Below are 24,791 nucleotides of genomic sequence, written 5' to 3'. Positions count from 1 at the left end.
GATAATGGACATTCAAACACAGCAAATGCCACAAATTAAACACAATTTAAAGTTTTCAGTTTGCATTGTTCACCTTCTAAAGGAAAAATGTGCTGATGTTGGGGGTTCCCCTAGGATGGGCCAAGTGCTACCCAGGAAGACTAGTGCCGCTCTGAGATGCCCACACGCCTCAGCGCGCTCTGGTGCCAAGGGCTGAGCTCAGGCTGTGCACCTGGGCGACAAAGCAGGAGGGATGGGTGGAGGAGAGCTTAGGGTCAGCACCACCCTCACACTGCGATCCTCGACGCCCACCGAAAGTGCAGCAAACACGAGGAAAAACTAAAATAAAGGGGAAGAAAATTCCATGCCACAAATTGTTGGGTCGGGGCTTGGAAGCAGTTTCTTCAGAGCCGGTCTTATGAATGCCCTAGACTCTCTTTGCCCACACTCTGCTGGAGCCCGAGACGCAACGTTCTATTTCCAGGAGAGCGTACTGACATTGGCTCCCGAGGCTGCCACTGCAGGGACCAAGATCCACCATTCTTCCCTTCGCGGCGCAAGCACACCCGCCCCTCTCTCCTCTGATCCACGCTGGTTTCCTTGTGATCCCTTCCATTGCCTCTTCCCGGGCCACCCGGGTGCTCCTGCCCTTCGGAGGCCCAAGCCCGGGGCACGCCCCTTGGGCCTCCCCAGCGCGCTTACTTCGTCAGGCTGCGGGTAGAAGGTGGGAAGAGCTGCATCCGGCTGGCGCGGACCACGGGGCCGCTGCTGGGGCTGGGGAGAGGAACCTACAACCGGCCTGGGAGGGCCACACCCACACCCTCCTCCCGTCGCTATGGGAACGTCTGCCGCCCTTTTTGTGACTCCGGAGTTGAATGGGCTTAGGCTCCGAGTCCAGTCTCAATCCGCTTTTCACATCAGCCTCAAGAACTCCTCTCTTTAACCCATTCTCTTGTCCCAGTTCTTTAAAGGATCAGACAAGAACGGAATGAAATCCCAGGTTTGAGAGATCCCAGTAGATTGAGAACAGACATGTGAAATTATCCCCTTCTTCCCACCTTCAAAAAGAAAGTATGTTGAGGAAAAAATGTGGACAGTGTATTCATCGGATGAACACTTCCTGAGCACTGGTCTGCACCAGATTTTAGGAAAGCATGAACAAGAGCTCTAAGTGAATGCCAGTCACTTGTTCTGGATTACAGTCTGGTGTGGGGAGACAAGGCCCTCAGAGGAAGCCGAGTTATGCATGCAAGGACGGCAAATAAGCACCTAGCAGTCTGAGGGCTGGGAGCCTCGGAAAGCTCAGTACCAGTACCACACTCAGTTTGACTGAACCGGGCCCAAGGTCCGCAGGGGCAGATGAGGCGAGGATGAAAAGGCAGGTAGGGGCCACCAGGCCCGAGGGAGTTTGTGAACTACACAGGCTGAGGTGTAGGTGACTGGAATATAGCACACAGGGGTGTTTTGCTCAGATTTATTTTAGAAAACTCTTTGTGGCAAATGATAATAATAGGGTAGACCAGAGTAGTTAAGAATCTAGGCAAGGATGCTGCTTAGTAGTCAGTGATGCCGGGCGTGGTGGCACACGCTAGTAATCCCAGTGCTTGGGAGGCTGAGACAGGAGGATCGCACAGGTTCGAAGCCAGCCTCAGCGACTTAGTGAGACCCTGTTTCCAAATAAAGTATAAAATAGGGCTGGGGGTGTAGCCCAGAGGTAGAAAAGCCCCTGGGTTCCACCCCCAGTACTGGGGAAAAAAAAAAAGTAGAGTGATAATGTTTGGGCGTAAGCAAATGGAAGGATAGTTCTGAGAAACTTAGAAAGTGGGAGGTTTGTTACTGGATGTGAAGGGTCAGAGGGTAGACTAAGGCCCAGTATTACACCTTAGACGCCTGATGTGATGGTGCCGTCACTTACTGACAAAATTCTACAGAAGGGAAGATGTCGGGGTAGAAAGACAAAGATTTAGAGACTCACCGTACCAAACTGTCAACGGCCCAAGCCACAGGGCTTGCATCACGAGCAGGACATGGACTAAAGGCCCCGACACGGCTCATTAAACTCATGGCCGGGGCGCGGGGTGCATAGGAGGAAAAGAAATAATGAAGAGTGGGCAGTGAGGTGTGGAGAGAACTGCAAAAAAAAAAAAAAAAAAAGGTGTCCTGTGAATTAAAGAAATAAAAGTTCTAATCCAGGTATGATGACGAGGGTGTATAAGATTAGGTGAGAAAGATGTACACTAGATTTAGCAAGTAAAGGTTACTATTGCTTTTAGCAAGACCAGTTGAAATACATTTTGAGATAATTTTCAAATAGAAATTTTGCATATAGGTAAGAAAAAAAAAACTAAGTTTATCAAGTTGAGGCCAGATGAGTGGACAATAGTATCAATACCTAATTTGGAGCAGGCTCCCAGTGTGTGTTTATTGTTAAAATGCACCATATACATTGGCTCAATACTATAGAACTCAAAAAATAATGTCCTCAAAAGTGAGGTGGGTAGGATAGGTAAGGTGGTAGATGACAGTATAAAAATGCACACTAGGTAAAAAAAAACTGTACAATAGCAACAGACAAACGCTCATTTTAATCATAATTCAAAACTTCGTATTTCCACATTAACAGATATTTCAAAAACAGATGAATTGAGCTAGGTATTGTACATTTTTTATTAAATAGTGGTTGGGATGAGCTGGAATTCTCACCATAAATATAAGCATTACTACTATTATTCACAATATATATAAACCTAAGTTGTTTGAAAAACTCTACCATCTGATATCATAACAGGGAAAACTAAATACTTGTACTAATTTATATTAAGGTACTGGCATAATATAAAGTTATTACTTTAACATACAACTTCTTGTTTGTGTTCACAACAAAAAAGCTATGGATACTCTTTGCAAAACTCTCATTTTATCAAGAAAGGTAGACAATTAGAGACAGGTGGATGCAATGGTAGCAAAGAAAAGAGCATTTCAAAAACTTTTATTAAAGGTTTTCACAATGACGAGTTCATAAAATGTCATTAAATTCTATGTTATGAAATAAATATCTTCCAAGTAGGAGACATATGCCATAGCACAGGGCCCATTTCAATAGTAAAATGATTCTTTATTCTTGTTGTAAGAAGATTTAGTTAAAATACAAAACATCCTTTGCAATAAAACTAACAATGTAGCTTAAGTAGCTTATAAGATTTCAGAAATGTCTCCTGGAAGAAGTGAGAATATTTCCCTGAACAGTTGAAGTGAAGGCGTGTGAACTAGACCAGGGTAGGAAGGAAAGTAGAGCACAGCACGTGCCGCGGGCTTCCTGCACATCAACTGGACCACCGCTAATGACAATGACTTCTGATAGATGGAAAACAGAATACTCTTCCGAAGAAATGGCATCAGAAGCTCATTCTTATGAACAAACCTCCAAGTAGCTCTTCAGAGAACACAATCAGGAAATCGGTGGAGATCATTTATATGACAGGTTAAAGGATTCTTCCATATTACAATGCCCTCCTCAACTATAGACATGAATCAAATGTAAACACACTTGCAAAACTGTGGTCCTCTCAATCAGTCCTTTCTTTGCTACCGCACTTGGCTACTGGTGGCATTTGGGTGCAAAGGTTTAACTCGTGCTAATCTGGACAGGCCAAGGCGGAGACTCTGACTTGGGGACTTAACCAACGCTCCGGCCAGTGGGCTGCTGCCGTGGCTGCTACTCCCCGATGCCGCTGGAAGAAAACGTAAGGCATGACTCTGGTACGATGTCGGAATCTAGTAACAAAGACTAACTTATACAACAGAAAAATGAAAAGTAGTTAAGTATTGTCTTGCTTTCCAGAGTCTATTAAGCAATAAGCTACATCGAAATAATGCCAAGAACTAAAGAGCAGAAAGAACGGAGTACAGAGCTGGGCACAGTGGCAAATGCCTGCAATCTCAGCACTCGGGAGGTTGAGACAGGAGGATCTCAGGTTTGAGGCCAGCCTCAGGAAGGTAGTGAGATCCTGTTTCAAAATTAAAAAGGACTGGGCGTGTAGCTCAGAGGAAGCATGCCCCTGGGTTCAATCTCCAGTAGCACACACACATAGAGTACAGGCTGAGCATTAATAACCTGAGAACCCAAACTCCAAAAAACCTCAGAATCTAAAACCTTCTAGTCCAAATCATTTCAGATAAGAAATACTCAACCTATGGCTTATTTCCAAACATTCCCAGAAGTCAGTGTAATGAATCAAAACTCCAAAGCTGAAATAGAAAAGTTGGGAGCAAATAACACTGCTTGTAATTCTTCTATACTAATAGAAAAATTAAATTTTCCATAGTAATAGAAATAAGAATAATTTTTCTATAGCAACAGAAAAATCTACAACTTTCATAAGTACTCCTTGAAATGAATCTATTTTTCAATTATTAAGTAACGTTTAAAATGGCAAATAGGATTATTTTGTAGTTGCATTTCTTGGGGCACTGTAGATCTATGTGCCTAGCTCATTTTCCCTTTTGGGGTCTGGATGGTCTTTTCATATTGTACGAGATAGATAACAAACTGGCAACCGAGGGCCAAATCTAGCCCAGATGTATTGCTTAGTGCACTTGGTGCTAAAAAAAAAAAAAAAAAGGTCAAATTTCAAAACAAGGAGATTTTTGCATTAAAATCTGGACTTCTGGCTTCTCTGGAAAATATCAGCTCTGACAACACCAGACCTATAGCCCTGCACGGAACTCACCAGATGGAGCGGACTTCCTTCAAAAGGGACAGGAGCCCTCAAGTCCAACACAGCCCCACTCGCCCAGGTCTACTCCGGGGCCAAGTTCACTCGTTATCACTTGCCCGACTCTGCTGCACGTTGAACTGTAAGTACTGTGTGCTTTATGATACGTTTTTATCCATCATTCTATTATCTCATTTTGCCTTTTTGATTATGCTTTTAATTCCTATAGTCATCATTTCTCTTCAATTTCTTCCATTGCAGAAATCACTAATTATTCTCAGAAGAGAAGTACAAAGGGATACTCTGAATAATGTAGTGGCATGATTGTACTAACTTACCACCTTCTTTTCTCCAAAGAGACAAGTCCCCATTAAACATCTTAGAATTTCTAAACCAGAGAAGACTTTAAAGAGTATATTAGTTCCTGATATTCCCAATGATGAAATGAAGATTTAGATAAACTGAGCAATCACGCAGCTTTCCAAAGGGGCCTTCCTCTGCCTGTTAACACTTCGCTGTTACTAGGAGATGATCAGCATGGCCCCATCATCAAAGGTCATTCTAAGAAGTAAAGTAGGTGTGGAAGGACTCAAAAGGGGGGAGACAAATGAAGAAAGACACAGCAGATAGAAAACTGATAAAAGAACGGCCCAGAAAGGACAGCTAATGTGCTTAAGGGACAAAAACGTGAATCCATTTCACTGATGGATCCTGTAGGGTTCCTGTAGCTGGACGAGGTTGGCCCAGGACTAGCTGGAAAGCAGCAACAGTTTGGGTCTGGATTAGGTTTTCGTGACAACAAGAAGGTACAAATCCAAGGAATTCTTAAAGGTCAGTGAGATTTGGCTGTGCAGTGAAAGAAAACCAGAGAAGCCAAGTTTGTAAGAGCCAGAGACTGCGTTTGCTAAGGAACTGGTTAAATGATGGAATTCCCACATGAAAGTCTCAAGGCTTCAGGGAGACTGTGAAGGTCAGGTGGTCCCGAGCAAAAGATTTGTTGCTAGAAATATATTTATTAGGCATCTAAATTGTTTATACCCTTTGACACTATAATTCCACTACAGAGAGTTTTATCCTAAGAAAATACTCAGGGCTGTGCCCACATATTTCTAAAATAAGGCTATTTGTACTTATTATAACCTTATTTATAAAAGACAAAAAGCACAATTTAAATGCCTAGTAATTAGGGAATGGTTAAATGAGGAATAACTTCAGCAACTAAAAACAATGGTTTCGAAGAACATGGAGTAATAAGGTAAAATGTTCATATTCAACATTTATAACTGGAAAAAAAAGTCACTAGAAAAAAATCCACCACTGGTAATTTTCTGAGCCCCTGCCCTTGCCTGCAAGTATACCATACCTGGCGGGACCCACTTGGGTTTCTTGCCTTCGGCTGACGGACTGCGGATTTGCAATGGTTTCCTAGTGGCTTCTGAAGGGAGCGAAACCTCCTTGGGCGAGGAATGAGAGTCTGATTTGATGGCAGGTGCAGCAGAGTCTCCTGAAGTCACTTATTTGAAAAACATACGTAAAAAAGTTTGTATTTAGGGAAGATAAAGTTCAAGTCTAGCATGTACATATAAAAACTATGAAGTTTCCTGACTTTAAAAATATTTAAAAGGCAGTATCATAAATTTGAAAAACTCTTATTAAGTTCACCAACATTTACCGAAAGCTTAGGGATCATCATCTTTTATGAGCATTTACATGTCAGGCAACATAGCTGCACACACACTACCTTCCTTCCCTTGAGATGACTCTGATACACACTACCACCTCCACTGTCAGAGAAGGAAACAGAAGCTATCTGCCTGTAGTCTGACAGCTAGGAAGGTGTCAGGGCCGGGATCAGAAGCCACCTTGACTCTAAAGCCCACTGTAACTGCTGCAAACAGCGTCTCATCAGTATGCGTCAGCAAGACAACAGGCTCTGGGGCTCCAGAGGACGTTTATGTAACCCATGGATCCTGCTCCCAAGCCACTGGACTCTGCCACGAAGGATGGAAAAGTGAAGAGCTGCATCTAATGCTGTGTGCTGGGGAGCTTAGAATCGACTTGTTTAGAAGCTGCAGGGAGGCGAGGAGGAAGCACTGGCCGAATCAAGGCTGAGAGACAGGTGACGGGGACTTCAGGGAAGTTTTCCAGGCAAAGGGAGCAGAGCATGCCAAGCAGAACATGCCAGCTCCAGGGCCAGTCCTGGCTCAGGACGGCCGGAACAGGAACGTCAGGGACAGGAAAGGTGAGGGCCACGGTCAAGGGAACAATCACTTATGAGAGTTCTGCAGGCCATGTAAAGGAGTCTGGCTGGTCGCTTTCTCAGGAGGGGTTTGCATTTTGAAAAGATCTTTCTGGTGGTGCTGTAGGGAAAACGGACCCCTTAGAAAGACAGCTATCATGGTAATCTGGGAGAGGTGCTGAGGACCTGAGCTATGGTGGAGAATGGAGGCACGTTAACAGCACATTCAATATTTTTCAGTAATTGGAAGGAGGCAGGAGGAGATGGAGTTGAAGAAACAGCCCATGACCCTCTAGTTCCTGCCCTGAATGCACTGCTTGAGGGTGCCACTTACTCACACAACGACCAGAACCATGGGGGCAGGGAGAGGGTGAGGGATGGAGAAGGGAATAGAATCAGACTCACTTTTAGATAATACCTATGGAGCATCTAAATGAAAAACAATGATTTTACTATACACATATTCCCTAGGTAGGTACTATTTGGTAGAACTTTCTGTAATGATAGACATTTCCTACATTTTGTGTTGTCCAGTAGAGTAGTCACTAGTCACATAGTTACTGTGCACTTGAAATGTGGCTGGCGAAACGAAGGCACAGTGGGGCACACTTGTAATCCCAGTACTTGGGAGGCTGGGAGAGTCAATATAAAAAATAAAATAGGGCTGGGCTATAGCTCAGAGGTAGAATGCTCCTGGGCTCAATCCCCAGTATCACACACATAAAACAAAACAAAACAAAACAAAAAACTGAGGATTGACTTCTGACTTTCAAATTTTATTTAACTTTATTAACTTAAATGTAATATAGTCTTTCATGTGGCTAGTGGCTACTATATAGGACAGCACTGCTTTTAAGTTTTTCTCTGTCAAAGGAAAAATTATAGCCGGGCGTGGTGGCGCACGCTTGTAATCCCCGCGCTTGGGAGGCAGAGACAGGGGGATCGCACAGGTTCAAAGCCAGCCGCGCGTGCTGGCTTAGGAGACCCTGTTTCCAAATAAAAATATAAAATAGGTCTGGGAGTGTAGCCCGGAGGTAGAAGGGCTTCCAGGAACCCCAGTACCACCAAAAAAAAAAAAAAGGAAAAATTATAATGTGCTAGATATGACTCTCAAAGGTTTCTCAACACATCATTAGAACTAGAAACAATCCATTCTCCTCATTCTTATTCTGTTACTTAACAAATAAATCTACTTTATTATATACTATTGTCCTTTGTGAAGCAACTTGCTGGAAGGTACATAAAAAAGACTTGAAATGGTAAATCCCAACTAGGAAGCTAAATGTCTCTTTTTCATTTTTTTGTGTCTTTTGGTGAAGAAGCACAAACAAACATCTATAGGAAATATGAGATCTATTAATAGCATTAGTGACTCTTTCACCTTATATGCAGAATACCCCTTTTAATGTCTCTACCCTCACCTCCAGAATGTGACTGTGTTACCTACACGCAAGGGGACTGTGCAGATGTGATTAAGGGTCTTGAACTGGGGAGATTCCCCCGAATTACTGGAGGGGCTAATGCAATGATCAGGGTCCTAACAAGTGAGAGCGAGAAGCGGGAGAGTCAGAGTGACATGATGTGAGAAAGTCGCGATGGAACAGGGCCGCATGCCAATGACACGGGCACCGCTAGAGGGAAGGGGCAGAGTGAGCCCCAGGAGGATCAACGTTTTGGACTTCTGACTCTTAAACTAAAATAATGCACATTGTTTGACGTCATTCATGCTAATATCTGTTGTTTTAAGCCATGGAATTTAGGGTAATTTGTCATAACAGCATTAGGAAACTAATATACAAGTTTTATCTCTATAAGATTCTACAGTTAAAATGTAATTTGTGGAAACGAGATGAATTTGCCAATATTTTTGGAGTGTGTGTGTCTGGGGATGGAACCCAGGGGCATTCTACCTCTGAGCTATACCCCTACCCTATTTTTTATTCTTTATTTTGAAACAGGGTCTCACTAAGTTGCAGAGGGCCTCACTAAGTAGCTGAGGCTGTCCACAAACCGCGATCCTCCGGTTTCAGCCTCAAATTCTGGGATTACAAGTGTGCGTCACCACACCTGGCTGAATTTTTCAATTTAAGAAAATATTGTAATTTAAAGTTCACTAATTCAAAAGAATAGAGAGAAAAATTACTTAATCAGCACTTAATTTTTATTTAATCCTTAATAAATACTTAACACTATGCTATTTAAGGTGAATATAACTCCTATTAATAAATACAATGTCTGGGTAGTAAAAACTTCAGCTTCAAAAACAATTAAATACATTTGTATGTATACACACACGCACACACACACACACACATATATAATCTAAGGCAAAAAAACTGGTATCGATAAAATATTTAGTTAATAAAAATTGTATTTTACAAGAATCTCTGATGTATTACAAACTCAAAACTATCCTAGCTTCTTTAACAGAAGCAGGTATTCTGTGTTCAAGTCCTAACAGATTCCAAAAGTTTCCTTATAAAAATGGTTTCCTATTGGGTTTGTTTGGGAGGGGGAAAAAAAAATCAAAAACCAGAAAGTGCCCTAAACATGTGGCAAAATGTCTCTCAAATCAAAGACTATGTCGAGCACAAAAGCAAGAGCTTAGAATCATGCAAGCTGTCCTATAACTGTCCAGAGAAAATGTGGTTCAGATGACAAAGCTTAGCCCCTGAAATGAAAAACCTAGGTTGGAAGTCCAGCCCCTCACTTATCAGATGTGAGACTTCTAGGGAATATTTAACCTCTTCGAGCCTCATTTTGCCATCATAAGACACAGGAGGTAATGATGTCCGCAGCAGCCAGTGGCTGTGAGTACTAGGGTGTTTAATACACATCTAACACCAGCACAGGGAGTGGGGCTCAGCATTATCCTCTTCTTTCTTCCCTTTCCCACCCCCTGCCCTGCTCCCTTCCATATTTTAACGAGAAGTAAAGATTAGCAAAATGTTAAGGAGAGCGAAGGCAAAGATTAAAAAACAGAAATGCAGCGAGCAAACCAATCACATTTCTTTAATAAAATTAAGTGTTCTGGACCAAGCTTACCCAAAGCATTACATTTGGATTTAGATTTCTTCTCTTTCTTTTCTAGTGGGGATTTTACCTTCACGCCTTTCTTTTTAATTTCTTTAATAACTTTACTTTTTCTCACAGTGAAGTCTTCCTCATCATCTTCACTGTCATCAAAATCAGAATCATCCTCAGCATCTTCGCCTAAAACAGAAGTTTACATTACATACTTCATCTTTGTTCTAGAAAGTGAGTCTTTCCACCTCACCGCCATCTGTGGCTTTTGCGGCACAACAAAAGCCCCTTTTTTTCTTACACGCCTTTGTCCTACAGCATTTCCAGTAGCAGGGCACAACTGCAGTGTAGAACTCGAGGGCGCCTGGCTTGGAGCCTGGCCCTGCACTTACGTGCGGAATTTGGAGGCAGGACACGACTTACCAGCTGCAACATCTGGCTCGGTGTCGTTGGCGCTGTCGCCGTCGCTGCTTTCCAAGAGCATCTTCCTCTGCTGAGCCGCAGCTTTAGATGCTGCTTTTCTTTTCCCTTCAACGCCACGAGCATCATCTTCCTCCATAATCTTGTCCAAATCTTCAAGAGAAGAATAAACACCAATGGAAAACTTCTTGTGGCAGCTAGTATTTAAAAACCGCAGAGCAGGCTTTAGACGTCTGTTTATTTCACATGTCCAGGTCCATCCCTCCCCAGGTCCTAGTAACAGACTCCATAGTCCAAGCTGGGCCAGTCACAGTACATCAGACCCCTGGCAATAGACTCTGGTTTTAAGGATAGGTCCAAGACCCAAATGAAGACAGTCTTTCCTCAAGAATTCCCAGAGTGGTCCTGGAAAGATGCAGCCCCTTTCCTCTGTAACCAACTGCTGCAGAACTAGAAGCCATGGATAGTTATAACCTTCTACCAGGAAGGAGAATGGGTCTGTAGCCACAAGGGACAAAACAAAACATAAAGAAACAAAGGCCAAGATAAAAAGAGCCCGACACATTTAAAGACCTTAGTTACAGCTTCAGATGCAGAATTTAAACAAAGTTTAAAAACAGCACTGTGAAGGAAACCAATTATTATATCAAAAACTTACCTAAATAATCGCTGGCTACACTGCAATTAGAGATATGAGGAGATTTATTCATTACTTTGGTATTGCCATGGTCATGTTTTTCAATGCCTAAATATCAGGAAGAAGAAAAATAATTCTGAGGCACCTTAATCAACCAATGTCTACAAAAAGGAAAACGAGTGCTAAACTGTAATAGCATCAACATACTGATAAACGATCCCAAACCCTAACTAGCTCAAGGATTTTTACATGGAGAGGTTGGCATGTGGTTAGGAGTTTGGGCTGTGAAATCAAACAAACTTATTAGATTCAAATTCAAGCTCTACCATGTAAACAGGCTTATCCTGTAAGACTTAATTTTCTCATCTATAACATGAGGATAAAAGGTGTCATATAGGATATATAAGGGAGATTAAATGTCAATCCTGTGGAGAAATGGTAATACATAGGCAACAGTCAATAAATATTAGCTGTTACTTCTGTGTAAGCAAAGCCATGCTTTTATTAACAATTCATTTTCTCAAATCTCTCGAATGATCTCATTCTTTTTAAGAAGCCTTTAAGTCATAATAATTGGTACTTTTAAATCCCACTGCTATAAAATACATTATTCAGTGGCTGTCTAAGGAACTCCTGCTATACATTTTAAAATGTCTTAAAAGAGATGAGTTTCATTTTGTCAATTTTAGATAGAATACGTGACAAATCTCTTTTGAAGTTTCTTTGATTTCTCAATCTCATTAGTCAAAGCTGTCTCATTTATTTTTAAATAGTAAGCAATACTGATTTAAAAAGCCAACACCTCACTTCTACCCCTAAATAAAACAACGGGCTATAATGCTCCTGCCATAAAATAATTTAAGTCAAAACAATTTAATGAAAAAGGCAGCTTAGCAATTTAAGTGCCTTTTCTAGGATTAACTTCTGTTTCTCCAGAAGGTCACCATTACCATCTGTTGCACAGTTGCCAGAAAAAGTCAAAGCAAAAATGCTGAGACATTTAGAAGTCCTTCTCATAGGTCTACTGAACTGCCTAACCAGACCAGTACGTCTCACCTCTGTAAATAAGAATACCATCATTAAGTGATATCCAACTAATTTAGGTTCAGAGATAAAGGAGGTGGATTCTCGATCAGATCATCTGATCAATAGATTAATCTTCACTGTATTCTAAGATGTAACTGGAGCTGGGTGTGGTGGTGCATGCCTGTAATCCTAAGAGTTGGGAAGCTGAGACAGGAGAAGGGCAGGTTCAGCAACTTAGCATGACTCTCAGTAACCAGGTGAGACCCTGTTTCAAAATAAAAAATAAAATAAGACTGGAGATATAGCTCAGAGGTAGAATGCCTTTGGAGTTTCACTCCTAGTCAGTCAGTCAGTCAGTCAGTCTGTCTGTCTGTCTGTCTCTCTCTCTCTCTCTCTCTCTCTCTCACACACACACACACACACACACACACACACACACACACATTTAATTGGACATCTGGGCTCATACTATAGGTCCTTAAGATTGCTTTGGGTTTTAAGCAAAGATGTATGTATGTCTGTATGAAAATAGCTGAATATATAATTAACTAAATCCAACTGTACAAATTGCTCTACTTGCAAAGTCTCCACATTTTTTTCTTTCCTTGTGAAGGGCTATCCAAAGAAATGATTAAAAAACTGTAAGGTTCGAATGATATGTACACAGAAACTAAAGTTACTTTTATCCTGAGACTCCTGCACATCGCTGGTGAGCACTGGAAGTTCCTTCACGGACAAGGCTAGAGCCACTTCCAACCCTCTCTGGAAGAGCTTGTCATCCAAGGCCATCCTGAAAGACACAGGCAACACCCAGCTTTCATCAGTACCCACTCACCTACAGAGCAAAGTGCGAGGCTTTCTTATATTGTCATGTAAGAGTTGGTAACCTCACAAAAATGTTTTTAGACAATATCGTCATTAGCTGACTTTGATGGCAAGACTCCTGAAATGTAGCAATGCCATGTAATTTACAGTGTGACAGGTCTGAAGCAGAAGCCTAAGCCTCTGCACTTCCTCTTCCTTTTAATTAATGTCTCTTTAACATTTGTTTAACCTAAGACAGATGAATTCAAACACTGATTCCACTAGAGATCTTTCTTGACTTCACCCATAACCCTTTAGCAGATATTATAGTTCTTACACTAATTTTTTTTCACACCAATTCTTCCCAATCTAGACTTTAGCCAATTATTTCACTAAACACTTAACTGTGTAAGAGGCACTGCACTTGCTGGAATACTAAAAGTACCCTCAAGGAATCTGTTATATAATGAGGGAGATAAGGAAATCAGGCATACTAATAATTACCTCATTTAAGGCAGATTAGAGGAAGTCTCTATTCAAATTGATCAAAAGTGCTAAGCAATATAAAAGGCAGAAAAATAAAGATACATAAGGTTATATGAAGAAAGAAGTACTAATAATGTACCTTGAAGGATATATATATATATATATATATATACATACATATATATAATGATTTATATTTTTTAATTTTATTTTTATGTGGAACACTGAAAATGGTATATACATTTAGACTGTGCTTGGTGCCCTCTCCTCCCCCCAACAATGAGTATCCAGGTTAACCATGCTATATTCCTACTTTTACACATATTCAGATGTAGCTCCTCCATTAATCAACCTCAGCCTTCTTCCTCTCCTCTCCTTCCTTTCTAGCTTTGCTGAGGTTTCCCCTCCACTATCTGGAGTCCCTCTGGTATCCCCAATGCTGCCTAGTTTGGGCATATTAGAGAAAACATATGTCCCTTCTCTTTCTGTGCTTGGCTGATCTCACTTAACATAATGCTCTCCAGGTCTTTCCATCTTCTTGAGAATGCCATGATTTTGTTCTTCTTTATAGCTGAGTAGAATTCCATTGTGTATATCTCCCATAAGTTTGCAATCCATTCATCTGTTGATGGAGACCTACGTTGGTTCCATATTTTGGCTATTACAAATTGTGCTGCTATGAACATGGGTATGCATATGTTACTTGTAGTTCTCTGATTTCAACCCCTTTGGAAAAATACCCAGGAGTGGTAGAGCTGGATCATATGGTGGATCTATTCCCAATTTTCTAAGGAATCTCCACACAAGGGCATAGGCTCAACACTCCAACATATAGGCACAGGCAGTAACTTTCTCAACAAGACATCCAAAGCGCAGGAAATTAAAGCAAGAATTAACAAGTAGGATGGCATCAAACTAAAAAGTTTCTTCTTATCAAAGGAAACCACCAAGAACCTAAAGAGAAAGCCTACAGAATGGGCGAAGATCTTTACCAGCCACCAGTCTGATAGAGGGCTACTATCCAGAATATACAAATGGCTCAGAAGACTTTACACCAGCAAAACAAAGAACCCAATCAAGAAATGGGCAACTGAACTGAACAGACACTTCACAAAAGAAGAGATACAAGTGGCCAATAGATACATGAAAAGATGTTCTACATCAGCCATCAGGAAGATGCAAATAAAAACTACGCTGAGATTCCATCTAACCTCAATCAGAGTGGCAAGCATAAAGAAATAACAACAAATGCTGGAGAGGATGTGGGGAAAGAGGAACTCTTTTACAATGTTGGTGGGAGTGCAAACTAGGATTTTTATTTTTTAAATAACTTTACTGAACTATAATTCAGATACCACAAAATCCACCCTTCTAAAGTATACAATTCAGCAGTTTTTAGTATATTTAATGTTGTGAAACTATCATTACATCTAATTTTAAGTATTACCCCCAAAAGAAACCTGATATTAGTTAGTAGTCCTTCCTGTCCTCCAGCTCCTGACAATCACTAATACATACATACATATATATGTATATATATACATTTTTTTTGTACCGAGGATTAAACCCAGGGCATTTTACCTCTAAGCTACACCACCAGCCCTGTTTTTAAAATTCTGAAACAGGGTTTTACTAAGTGGCTGAGGCTGGCCTTGAATCTGCAATCCTCCTGTCTCAGCCGCCAGAGTAATAAAATTACAGGTGTGTACCACCATACCTGGCTCACTAATCTTGTCGGGGCCCACTCGGCTGGACGGAGGTGGCACCCAGGCTTGTTGCCAGCGTGGACTCAAGATGGCGCCTGGGCTTGCAGCCAAGTCACGAGGCTCACGAGGCTGGCGGTGCCCTGAGCCTGCGCAGTGAGCCCTATCAGGCGCCTTACGGATTAGTGACGCAGCGCCTTGTGCTACCACCTGCCTGCCCAAGAGAAGGTTGAAAATGCGCATGCCCTAGCGGGGAAGGGAGGAGGGTTGGTGGAGTGATGAGGAGGGGATAGAAGACTGATGTTGTTTTTACCTGAGAGGGCGTTGAGAGAGCATTAAAGAGGAAGGAGCTTCATCAACAGAGTCGGCGTCCGTGTGTTTCTTCCCTAGGCTCTGCTGGTCAGAGCCCTAGGGACGCGACAAATCTACTTTCTGTTTCCATGGATTTTCCTATTCTTGGCGTCTCATATAAATGGAATCATGTAATATGTAACCTGTAATGTCTGGGTGTTTTCATTCACAGCAACATTTTCAAGGTTTATTCAAAATTACTACACTTATCAATAGTTCATTTCTTTTTATGACTGAAAACAGTATCCCATTGAAAAGATGTAATTTCTTTACTCATCAATTCATATTAGATTGTTTCCATTTTTGGCTATTATGAATAATATTATATGAATACTCACATACAGGTTTTATGTGAGCGCATTTCCAAGCTCCTTGGTGATATACCAAGGATCATGTAATAACTAAGTTTCACATTTTGAGGAACTGTTTTTCAATTTGGTACCATTTTATAGCAACACATGAGGGTTCCAATTTCTCCTTCTCCATGTCTTTGTTAACACTTGTTACTGTCTTTGATTAAATCAGTTAGTAGGTATGAGTATTGCTGTACTGTGGTTTTGATTTATATTTTCCTGACAACAAATGATGCTGTAGATCTTTCTAGGTGCGTATTCATTATTTCTATCTTCCTTAGAGAAATGCTTATTCAAATCTTTTACCCATTTTAGTTGGATTATTAGCCCTTTTACTGTTGAGTTTAAGCTCTTTATATGCTTTGGATCCAAGCCTCTTAAGTTATATGATTTGCAAATATTTTCTTCCACCAGTGTGTTGTTTTTTCACTAATCTTACAATGTCATACAAAAATCTCACAAACTAAAAACAGTTTAGCTAAAAAAAAACATGACATGGGGTAAATTTTTCTGTGCTAATTGGCTTTTCATAAAGAAACATGTAGCAATAAAATGTTACATACTGCACATGCTACTCCTTATCTGACCTCTTCTCCATATTACAAGTCTGGAGGACTCTCCTCCCTCACTCTCTCCTCCCTCTTGTACCAACTAAGGGAATTCCAGGGTTTATAGAAACATAGATATTCTCACTGCTGAACAAACCACAAGAAGAAAATGTCTTTTATCTGCAGAAAAATATGTGGTTTAAAAAATTTTAAAGCTGTCTTTATTTTATTTTATTTTTTTTGTGGTACTGAGGATGGAAGCCAGAGGCATTCTACCTCCAAGCTACACCCCAGCCCTATCTCTCTCTGTCTCTCAATCTCTCTACCTATCTTATCTATCTATCTCTATCTATCTATCATCTATCTATTGGGGATGGAATCCAGGGACATTGGCATTCTACCTTCGAGCTACAATCCCAGCCTGATTTTTTTTTTTTTTTTAATTCTTTATTTGAAACCAGGTCTCACTGAGTTGCAAAGGGCCTCACTGAGCAGTTGAGGCTGTCCGCAAACCACAACCCTCCTGTCTCAGCCTCCTACATGCTGGGATTACAAAGGTGCACCACCACCCCCAGCTTACAAGTATTTTTAACAAAGTAATTTTGTAAGATTTGAGGACTGCAGAGACAGGTACAGGGTGGTAGTTACTGTTGTCTTAATATTTAAACAGATATTTGCTATTCCATTTATGAATTTCTTTTTTTTTTTTTTTTTTTTGGTGGTACTGGGGTTCCTGGAAACCCTTTTACTTCCAGGCTACACTCCCAGACCTATTTGTATACTTTGTTTTTCTTTTTTTTTGGAAACAGGATCTCTTAAGCCAGCACAGCTGGCTTCGAACCTGCGCAACCTGGCTGGCTTCGAACCTGCGCAACCTCCTGTCTCCGCCTCCCAAGTCGCGGAGATTAAAAGCATGTGCCACCACGCCAGGCTATGAATTTCATTTTTAATTCAGAAAGATATGTTCCCATCCCCCAATGTGCACTAAATAAGATCTATTATTCTGCTCAGATTCTAATTTAAACTGAGAATTTGATATTGTGTGTCTTTTAAATGAACATATCTAATGTCATATATTTACTTTGTCTTACCTCTCACCTTTTTTTAGGAGTTTTCTCTTGTAGCACAATGTCTTCTTTCTGGGGATTCTTCGAGCTAGGTTTTGCTTTGTCTTGTTTTAACTCCTTTGGTGTTGTTCTGGATTTCTTATTTAAAGGTGCAGTTGCAGAAACAAAGTCATCTATTTATGTGGAATTAAAAATAAATGAAAGTATTTTTTAAAATTTTTTATTGGTGCACTGTATTCATACATCATAGTGGGATACAAAGAAAACTTTTGTAGACATACATGCACACATCGCCAGTCAACCCCCACCCGATCCCCACCCCATTCTCTCCCCACCCCTCCTTCCCATGCTTGCTTGGCTTAGTGGTTGACATCTAGTATTATAGCAATTTATCCAAAATTAAAAATGATAATCTCACATAACAGTTTCATTTGTCTGATACCAAACTTTTGATAACATAAAGATAACATTTCAATATAAAGTATTTTCTTGGTAGTTGAAATTCATTACAGGGTGCTCAAGTTTTATAGGTTAGCAAATTGTTTCATTTCCATTTAAAAACCATTATTGGCATTGTTGGTCTTTATTTTCATTCAACGCCTCTTTATTTTTGTGGCTTTGCCTTTCTTTCTTTCTTTCTTTCTTTCTTTCTTTCTTTCTTTCTTTCTTTCTTTCTTTCTTTTTTTTTGCGGTACTTGGGATGGAACCCAAGGGCATTCTACCTCCAAGCTATACCCCTAGCCCTATTTTTATTCTTTATTTTTGAAACAGGGTCTCACTGAGTTGCAGAGGGCCTCACTAAGTAGCTGAGGCTGTGCACAAACCACAATCCTCCTGTCTCAGTCTCCTGAATGCTGGGATTACAAGCGTGCGCCACCACGCCCAGCTTGTGGCCTTTATTTTTCAAAGTACCAACTGAAAATCAATTCACTAAAACAAAACAACACAAGAAAAACTGCACAAAATGTCAAGTGAAGAAATTATTAATTAAAAGCCTGTAAAACCATTAGAAGAATTACAGAATTTTACTACATTGAAAACTATAAGAAAATGAATGTTTGCTTTTTGGGGGGCAGTACTAGGGATTGAATCTAGACCTCACACACATATAGGCAAGCACTCTGCTACTTCCTCAACTCATTTTATTTTATTTTATTTTACTTTATTTTGAGACAGGTCTCCTTATGTTGCTCAGGCTGGCCTCAAATTTGTGATCCTTCAGCCTCAGGGTCCCAAGTGGCTGGGATAAGGAAATAATTTTTAATAAATTCACAACGTAGCCAAAGATCTTTCTAAAGGCACAATACCTACTCCTAGTATGTTAATCAAGCTAAGGAAAGTAAAAAGCCTCAGAGGAGGAAAAGAAGAATTCCTCTTTGAGGAGAGTAGTTGGTTTCTTCCCCACCCCCTGCCCCCAACTGCCATAATGACCTTCCTGTGACCCTACCAGAGTTAGTTCTTAATTTCTGGAAAAGAAATATTCTTCCCAGTCCAATTCTTTTTTTTTTTTATAGGTTTTTCTATCCTATTAATTCTCATAACTGTTGTAGTTGTTTTCTTGACACTCAGTATAACACTGCTGAGCTGTGTGTGGCAGCACACAACTGTAGTCCTACTACTTGGGAGGCTTAGACAGAAGGATTACAGGTTTGAGGCCAGTGTGTCCTAACTTATCAAGACTCTGTTTCAAATTAAAAAAAGAAAATGCAATAGGGCTGGGTTAGCTGGGGTATAGTATAGCTCAAAGCTCAAAGGTATTTATTTATTTATTTATTTATTTATTTATTTATTTATTTATTTTTGGTACTGGGGTTCCTGGAAACCCATCTACCTCCGGGCTACACTCCCAGACCTATTTTTACATTTTTATTTGGAAACAGGGTCTCCTAAGCCAGCCCGCGCGGCTGGCTTCAAACCTGCGCGATCCTCCTGTCTCTGCCTCCCAAGCGATCCTCCTGTCTCTGCCTCCCAAGCGCGGGGATTACAAGCGTGGGCCACCACGCCCGGCTCAAAGGTATTTATGTTTATACTTTAGCATTTGTTAATATATCTTGTTTATTCAATGCTTCCCCACAGAGGAATGATACCATACAGAAAGTACCTCCCACCCCAACCAATATGCAGAACCCACAGGCAATTTATAACTATCTGCTGGCATACTGATGACATTAATAAAAAGCTAAAAGCCATAGCTCATACCATTTTTTCTCAAGTTGTAGACACACTTAAGGATGTGCCCAAAGCAGAACAGATTTCTTCAAGTCCAGGTATACTAAAACGTTTGAATTAATCTGGGTGTGGTGGCACACACTTGTAATCCCAGCCCTTGGGAGGCTCAGACAGGATCGTACAGGTTCGAAGCCAGCCTCAGCTACTTAGTGAGGATCTCAGCAACTTAGTGAGACCCTGTTTCCAAATAAAGTATAAAATAGGTCTGGGAGTATAGCCCAGTGGTAGAAAGCCCCTGGGTTTCACCTCAGTACCACAAAAAAATAAAATGCTTGACTTTCAGAAAACTCAGTGATCTTGGAAAGAAATACAAAATCTATTTCTGGGCTGAGGTTATAACTCAGTGGCAGAATATTTGCTTACCATGTGCAGGGTGCTGAGTTCGATTTCGAACACCAAGAATAAGAAAAGTGAAGTAGAAAAAAGAAAAGAAACTTACTTCAAAGTATAATGCACAGCTGGCACACACTTGTAATCCCAGTACATGGGAGGCTGAGACAAGAGGATCACAGGTTTGCAGCCAGTCTCAACTTAGTGAGACCTTGTTTCCAAATAAAGAATTAAAAATAGGGCTGAGAGTATAGCTCAGAGGTAGAATGTCCCTGGGTTCCATCCCCAGCGCGCGCGCGCACACACACACACACACACAAAGTATAATGTAATCGTAATGTTTCTCAAACTTTTGGATCAAAGTTCATTCTCTCTCTCTCATTCTCTCTCTCTCTTTTGTGGTACTGGGGATGAAAGCCAGGAGCATTCTACCTCTGAGCTATACCCCCAGCCCTATTTTTTAATTCTTTATTTTGAAACCGGGTCTTACTGAGTTGTAGAGTGCCTTTCTAAGTAGCTGAGACCTTCTGCGAACCATGATCCTCCTATCTCAGCCTCCCAAATGTTGGGATGACAAGTGTGTATCACCACAAAGTTCTCTTAGCTAAGACATGTAAACATATAATCAAAAGGGCAGAGCTTAAATCTAACCTTTCTTCAGTCTTATTTTTCCAGTTATCTTTCATATGCACCTGAAGAAAACGCTCAACATTTAAATTACATACGCCATATACATCTGAGGAAATAAATTCCCCAATTTTTTAAAAACAAAATTAAGAAGCTCTACTTACCATCACTATCAGAGTCAAGTTGTGAGTAATTGACAGGTTTCTTATTTCTATGACCAAGACAGAAAGAAATAATTCATTAACACAAATATCATTTTCTGCCTTCATTCTTTAGAGAAATTTTGAATGGTTTGGATTCCTTTAAAAATATTTCAATATAAAATATAATTTACATTTTACATCAGGGAAATGGTTCATATTATACCTGATATAAAAAAATAAATTAATTTAGTTAGCTCATAAAGGATAAACCATATAACTAACAATTACGGTTTACATACTGTTTGGTTGGGATTGGGCATTTATAAATTACTTTTGCATATGGTGCTTTGTCTTATGTATGCATTCTTTCTTGCGTTTTACGTTATCTTTTACTAATTAAATCCAGTTACAAAAAAAAAAACAGGAAAAAGTAAAGATAATACAGTGTTATTGATTTCCTACAACCCCGGATTCCCTAGATAGAGAGTTCTCAGGCGTATAGTCAGGCTCCTGACTCACCCCTGGTCATTGTGGCCAGTGTAAAAGAAAGGACAGAGGAATCCAAGAAGCCAGCAAGGTACCTCCAAATAAGAGAACTCTTAGCAATAGTTAAAAAACTCACAACTCCACTTTTCAGAATCAACAAACACACCAACCTGTCCCAGAGATTTCACTATATATTGACAAATCCCTGGGGAGGGGGCCAAGAGACTGTAACGGCATCCATGCTTACACATACAAGAAATATTTTCTCAGAGTCAAGCCTTGTGCCAATACTGCTTATCCAGGAATCCTTACAGACTCCTACAGCCCATTCCCAAGAGTTGTCCATATCCATCTCTCAGTAATGTTGCCCAGAGCTAGGGTCCTAGGGTCCCCATGCAGCAAAATATTTGGACCTGTCAGAATTCAAGATGCATCGTGACAGCCATGTCTAAGTACCAACCTTCTCACATCAAAGAGCCTGATATTATGACTGCTTATTTCACTACTGAAGGAAAATTTCATTTGGAATTAGTGGGGCCTGTCTACCAGTCCTGTGATGGATCCTGCTTTCAGCACTGGTTTGTGCCCAGCGGGGGCATCTGCCCTGGCACCAACTCACTCCTGGTCAGTAGGTCTCCCAAATCTTGCAGCCCTTTTCCTATTTTGTGGCATATTGCCATCCGTTCCTCATACATATCTTTTAGGCACTTCTCATTTTGAACCATGTTGGTTTCAATTCCCTTGAGTTGCTGTATTTTTTTTTTTTTATGGCACTGGGGGGTGGAACCCAGGGGCTTTCTACCTCCGTACTATACTCCCAGACTTATTTATTTATTTATTTATTTATTTATTTATTTGGTGGTACTGGGGTTCCTGGAAGCCCTTCTACCTCCGGGCTACACTCCCAGACCTATTTTTACATTTTTATTTGGAAACAGGGTCTCCTAAGCCAGCGCACGCAGCTGGCTTCGAACCTGCGCGATCCTCCTGTCTCTGCCTCCCAAGCGCGGGGATTACAAGCGTGCGCCACCACGCCCGGCCTCCCAGACTTATTTTATACTTTACTTGGAAACAGGGTCTCACTAAGTTGTTGAGAGCCTCACTTAGTAACTGAGGCTGGCTTCAAACCTATGCGATCCTCCTGTCTCAGCCTCCCAAGTGCGGGGATTACAAGCGTGCGCCGCCACGCCCGGCTGCTGTCTGTTTTAAACCTTCCTGCTGTAGTCTCTCCAAATGTTCTTCCATGTAAAGAACTAGATGCAACGTCAGGTCTGCAGTCCTGATCAGCTTTTCCTTTTCCTTTTTTTTTTTCAGAGCAAAGTATGAATGCTTTTATTCTAATAGGAAGTTCACAATTACAATAAAGAGATTTATAAACTAGAAGAGACTATATCTGGATATCTAATGTGTCTGCCTTTTAAACCATATTCTCCTTTCCATCAATGGCCAGGATCATAACATTAAACTCTTTGTCTTTATAATTCCAGAAATGATATACCTGGGAAAGATAAGTTATTCTATTTATTTGTTTCTTTGCCCTAAGGAGAGAGGAATTTGCCAGGATAGCTAGTTTGGATTGTAAAGAACAGATGATCCTCCAAATCTTAGAAAGAAACATTAAGTTTTCACTGAAATCCCAAGCCTGATCTTTATTTAGGAGTGGGTTGGTAATTTGCTAAGCATAAGACACTAATTAGCATGCTGGCTATTACTCAGGTCTGCAGCGTCGATCACAATTGTGTGTATCCCTGGCAGTGGCATCCCACTGGTGTTTGGTGCAGGCAGGTACATGGCGATTTCTCTTCTACCCATGGATGCTCATTTTCCTGGGTCTTCCGGTTCTTTGATCAACTTTTTCTTTTTTTTTAAATTGAAAATAAATGGTATACATTTAAACTGTACGTGGTGCCCTCTCCCCCCACCCCGTTTTCCCTTTCCCCCTCCCAACAATAAGTGTCCAGGGTAACCATGCTGTATTGATACTTTTACACATATTCGGATGTAACCCCTCATTAGTCAAGTTCAGCCTTCTTCCTCTCCTATCCTTCCACTCAAACTTTGCTGAGATTTCCCTTCCATTACCTGGAGTCCCTCTGGTATCCCCACTGCTCCCTAGTTTGGGCATATTAGAGGAAACACATGTCCCTTCTCTTTCTGTGCTTGGCTGTATGATCAGCTTTTTCTGAGGACACACATCCCACCAGTACTCCTCAGCAGCCTCTTCAAGGGGACAGTGTCTGTGAGCTCCAGTGAGCTGGGAAGGTGTAAAAGAAGACCCTTGTCCTTTCCACAGGTCTTCTTTGGCTCCTTGTGGGTTACACACGTGTTCCTCAGAGCTCAGGAATTGTCTGAGACTGAATTGTCTGGTAAAGGCAGCCATCTTCTTCACACAAATACCAGTTTTGAAGTCTCTCTGCTGTGACAGTTCCCTGTACACAGGGCAAGAGAAAGAAGTTTGCTTCTTCCCAGGAGAGGTAGAGACAAGACAGGCAAAAGCTGTGTCCACAGCATATGGTGACTGGGTCCATGAAGTAGTTTAGGCAGAGGAGGCAGGGTTTTTTTTGTTTTCCCTAGAAGGCGTGTGTGACTACTGGGTCTAATCCAAACTCCTAAGTAGTCTACCTAACCTAATTCCCAGCAATTCTCCCCATTGCTGGCTAGGGCTACAGCTTCAGTCCACCCCTCAAATATGGTCAAGCTCAGGGCCTCGGCTCTTACTCCCTCTACCCGGCTTAACCCAGATCTGCAAGGCTAACTCCTTAGCGCATCATTCGTCCTTCAGGGCTTATATTATCTCCTCACAGGGACCCATCCTATCTACCCCATTTAAAGCAAGGTTTCCCTCCTTTTATTGTATTACACAGGATTGTTTATTTTCAGCCCCTTAACCTCGCCTTTTATGAGAATGTAACTTCCAGCACCTCGTACAGAAGTAAATATATTCAACAACTTTACTAAATGAGTTGCCCTAGCCTTCTACGGTAGTCAACTGTGCTTAAGTAGACGAATAGTTGCCAATGGGATAATGGAAAACAGGATGGGGAGGGGGGGCAAACGACCTAGGCTTGAGCACTGTCCTGCTACCTAGCTGTAACTCGGGTATATTAGCCTGCATGCCTCGGAGTCTTAAATCCATGAAACAGAGCTACTCTTTCTCTATCAAAGGAGCAGCAGCGAACAAATAAATACGCAGGAGCCCGCTGAAAATGTAAACCACTGTCGAGGCGTCAGCACTAACGAGGTCTGACTTAAAACGGGCAGTAGCGCAAAGGGAGGCGTGGAACAGGTAAAAACTAAGACGCCAGAATACCTCCGAGCAACGAGTGGCTCTCAGCGGAGGCTGGTGACTTTCCGGGCGACCGTCCACCCGCCCCCACCACCGCTGCCCCACCTTACCGGCCCTTTCCTTTCCATCCCGTGTGCAAACTGCTCACAGTGACCACCTGCTCTTTCCCCCGCTCCCGCCGAGTCTCACGAACTCCTCACCTAATAGGCCGCACCATGTTCCCTCTCTTAGAGGCTGGAAACCTGCGGATCTCACGTTCTTGCCGGCAGCAGTGGCAGTTTCAATTCCCGCTCAAAACCGCACTCCGCCCCTCCGCCTTCCGTCCTCCAATCACGAGC

The 24,791-nt window shown here is 41.4% G+C and overlaps 1 protein-coding gene across 1 annotated transcript; it reads right to left on the bottom strand.

Moving 5' to 3' along the window:
* Nucleotides 1–3,564: 3,564 nt before the first annotated feature.
* RAD51AP1 (RAD51 associated protein 1) lies at nt 3,565–24,670 on the bottom strand (the record flags this gene model as incomplete). The annotated part of the gene is made up of 10 exons (XM_080705748.1): nt 3,565–3,710; nt 6,058–6,207; nt 9,979–10,146; nt 10,381–10,530; nt 11,036–11,122; nt 12,721–12,830; nt 13,250–13,300; nt 17,384–17,525; nt 20,703–20,749; nt 24,654–24,670. 10 exons carry the CDS (start codon nt 24,668–24,670, stop codon nt 3,565–3,567), a joined length of 1,068 nt encoding a protein of 355 aa, XP_080561874.1.
* Between the last annotated feature and the right edge of the window lie 121 nt (nt 24,671–24,791).

Source organism: Muscardinus avellanarius (genome assembly GCF_963383645.1).
Source record: "Muscardinus avellanarius genome assembly, chromosome: 11".
Taxonomy (NCBI): Eukaryota; Metazoa; Chordata; class Mammalia; order Rodentia; family Gliridae; genus Muscardinus; species Muscardinus avellanarius.
The sequence above is the reverse complement of the archived record's forward strand: the minus strand, read 5'-3'. Positions and strand labels throughout refer to the sequence as shown.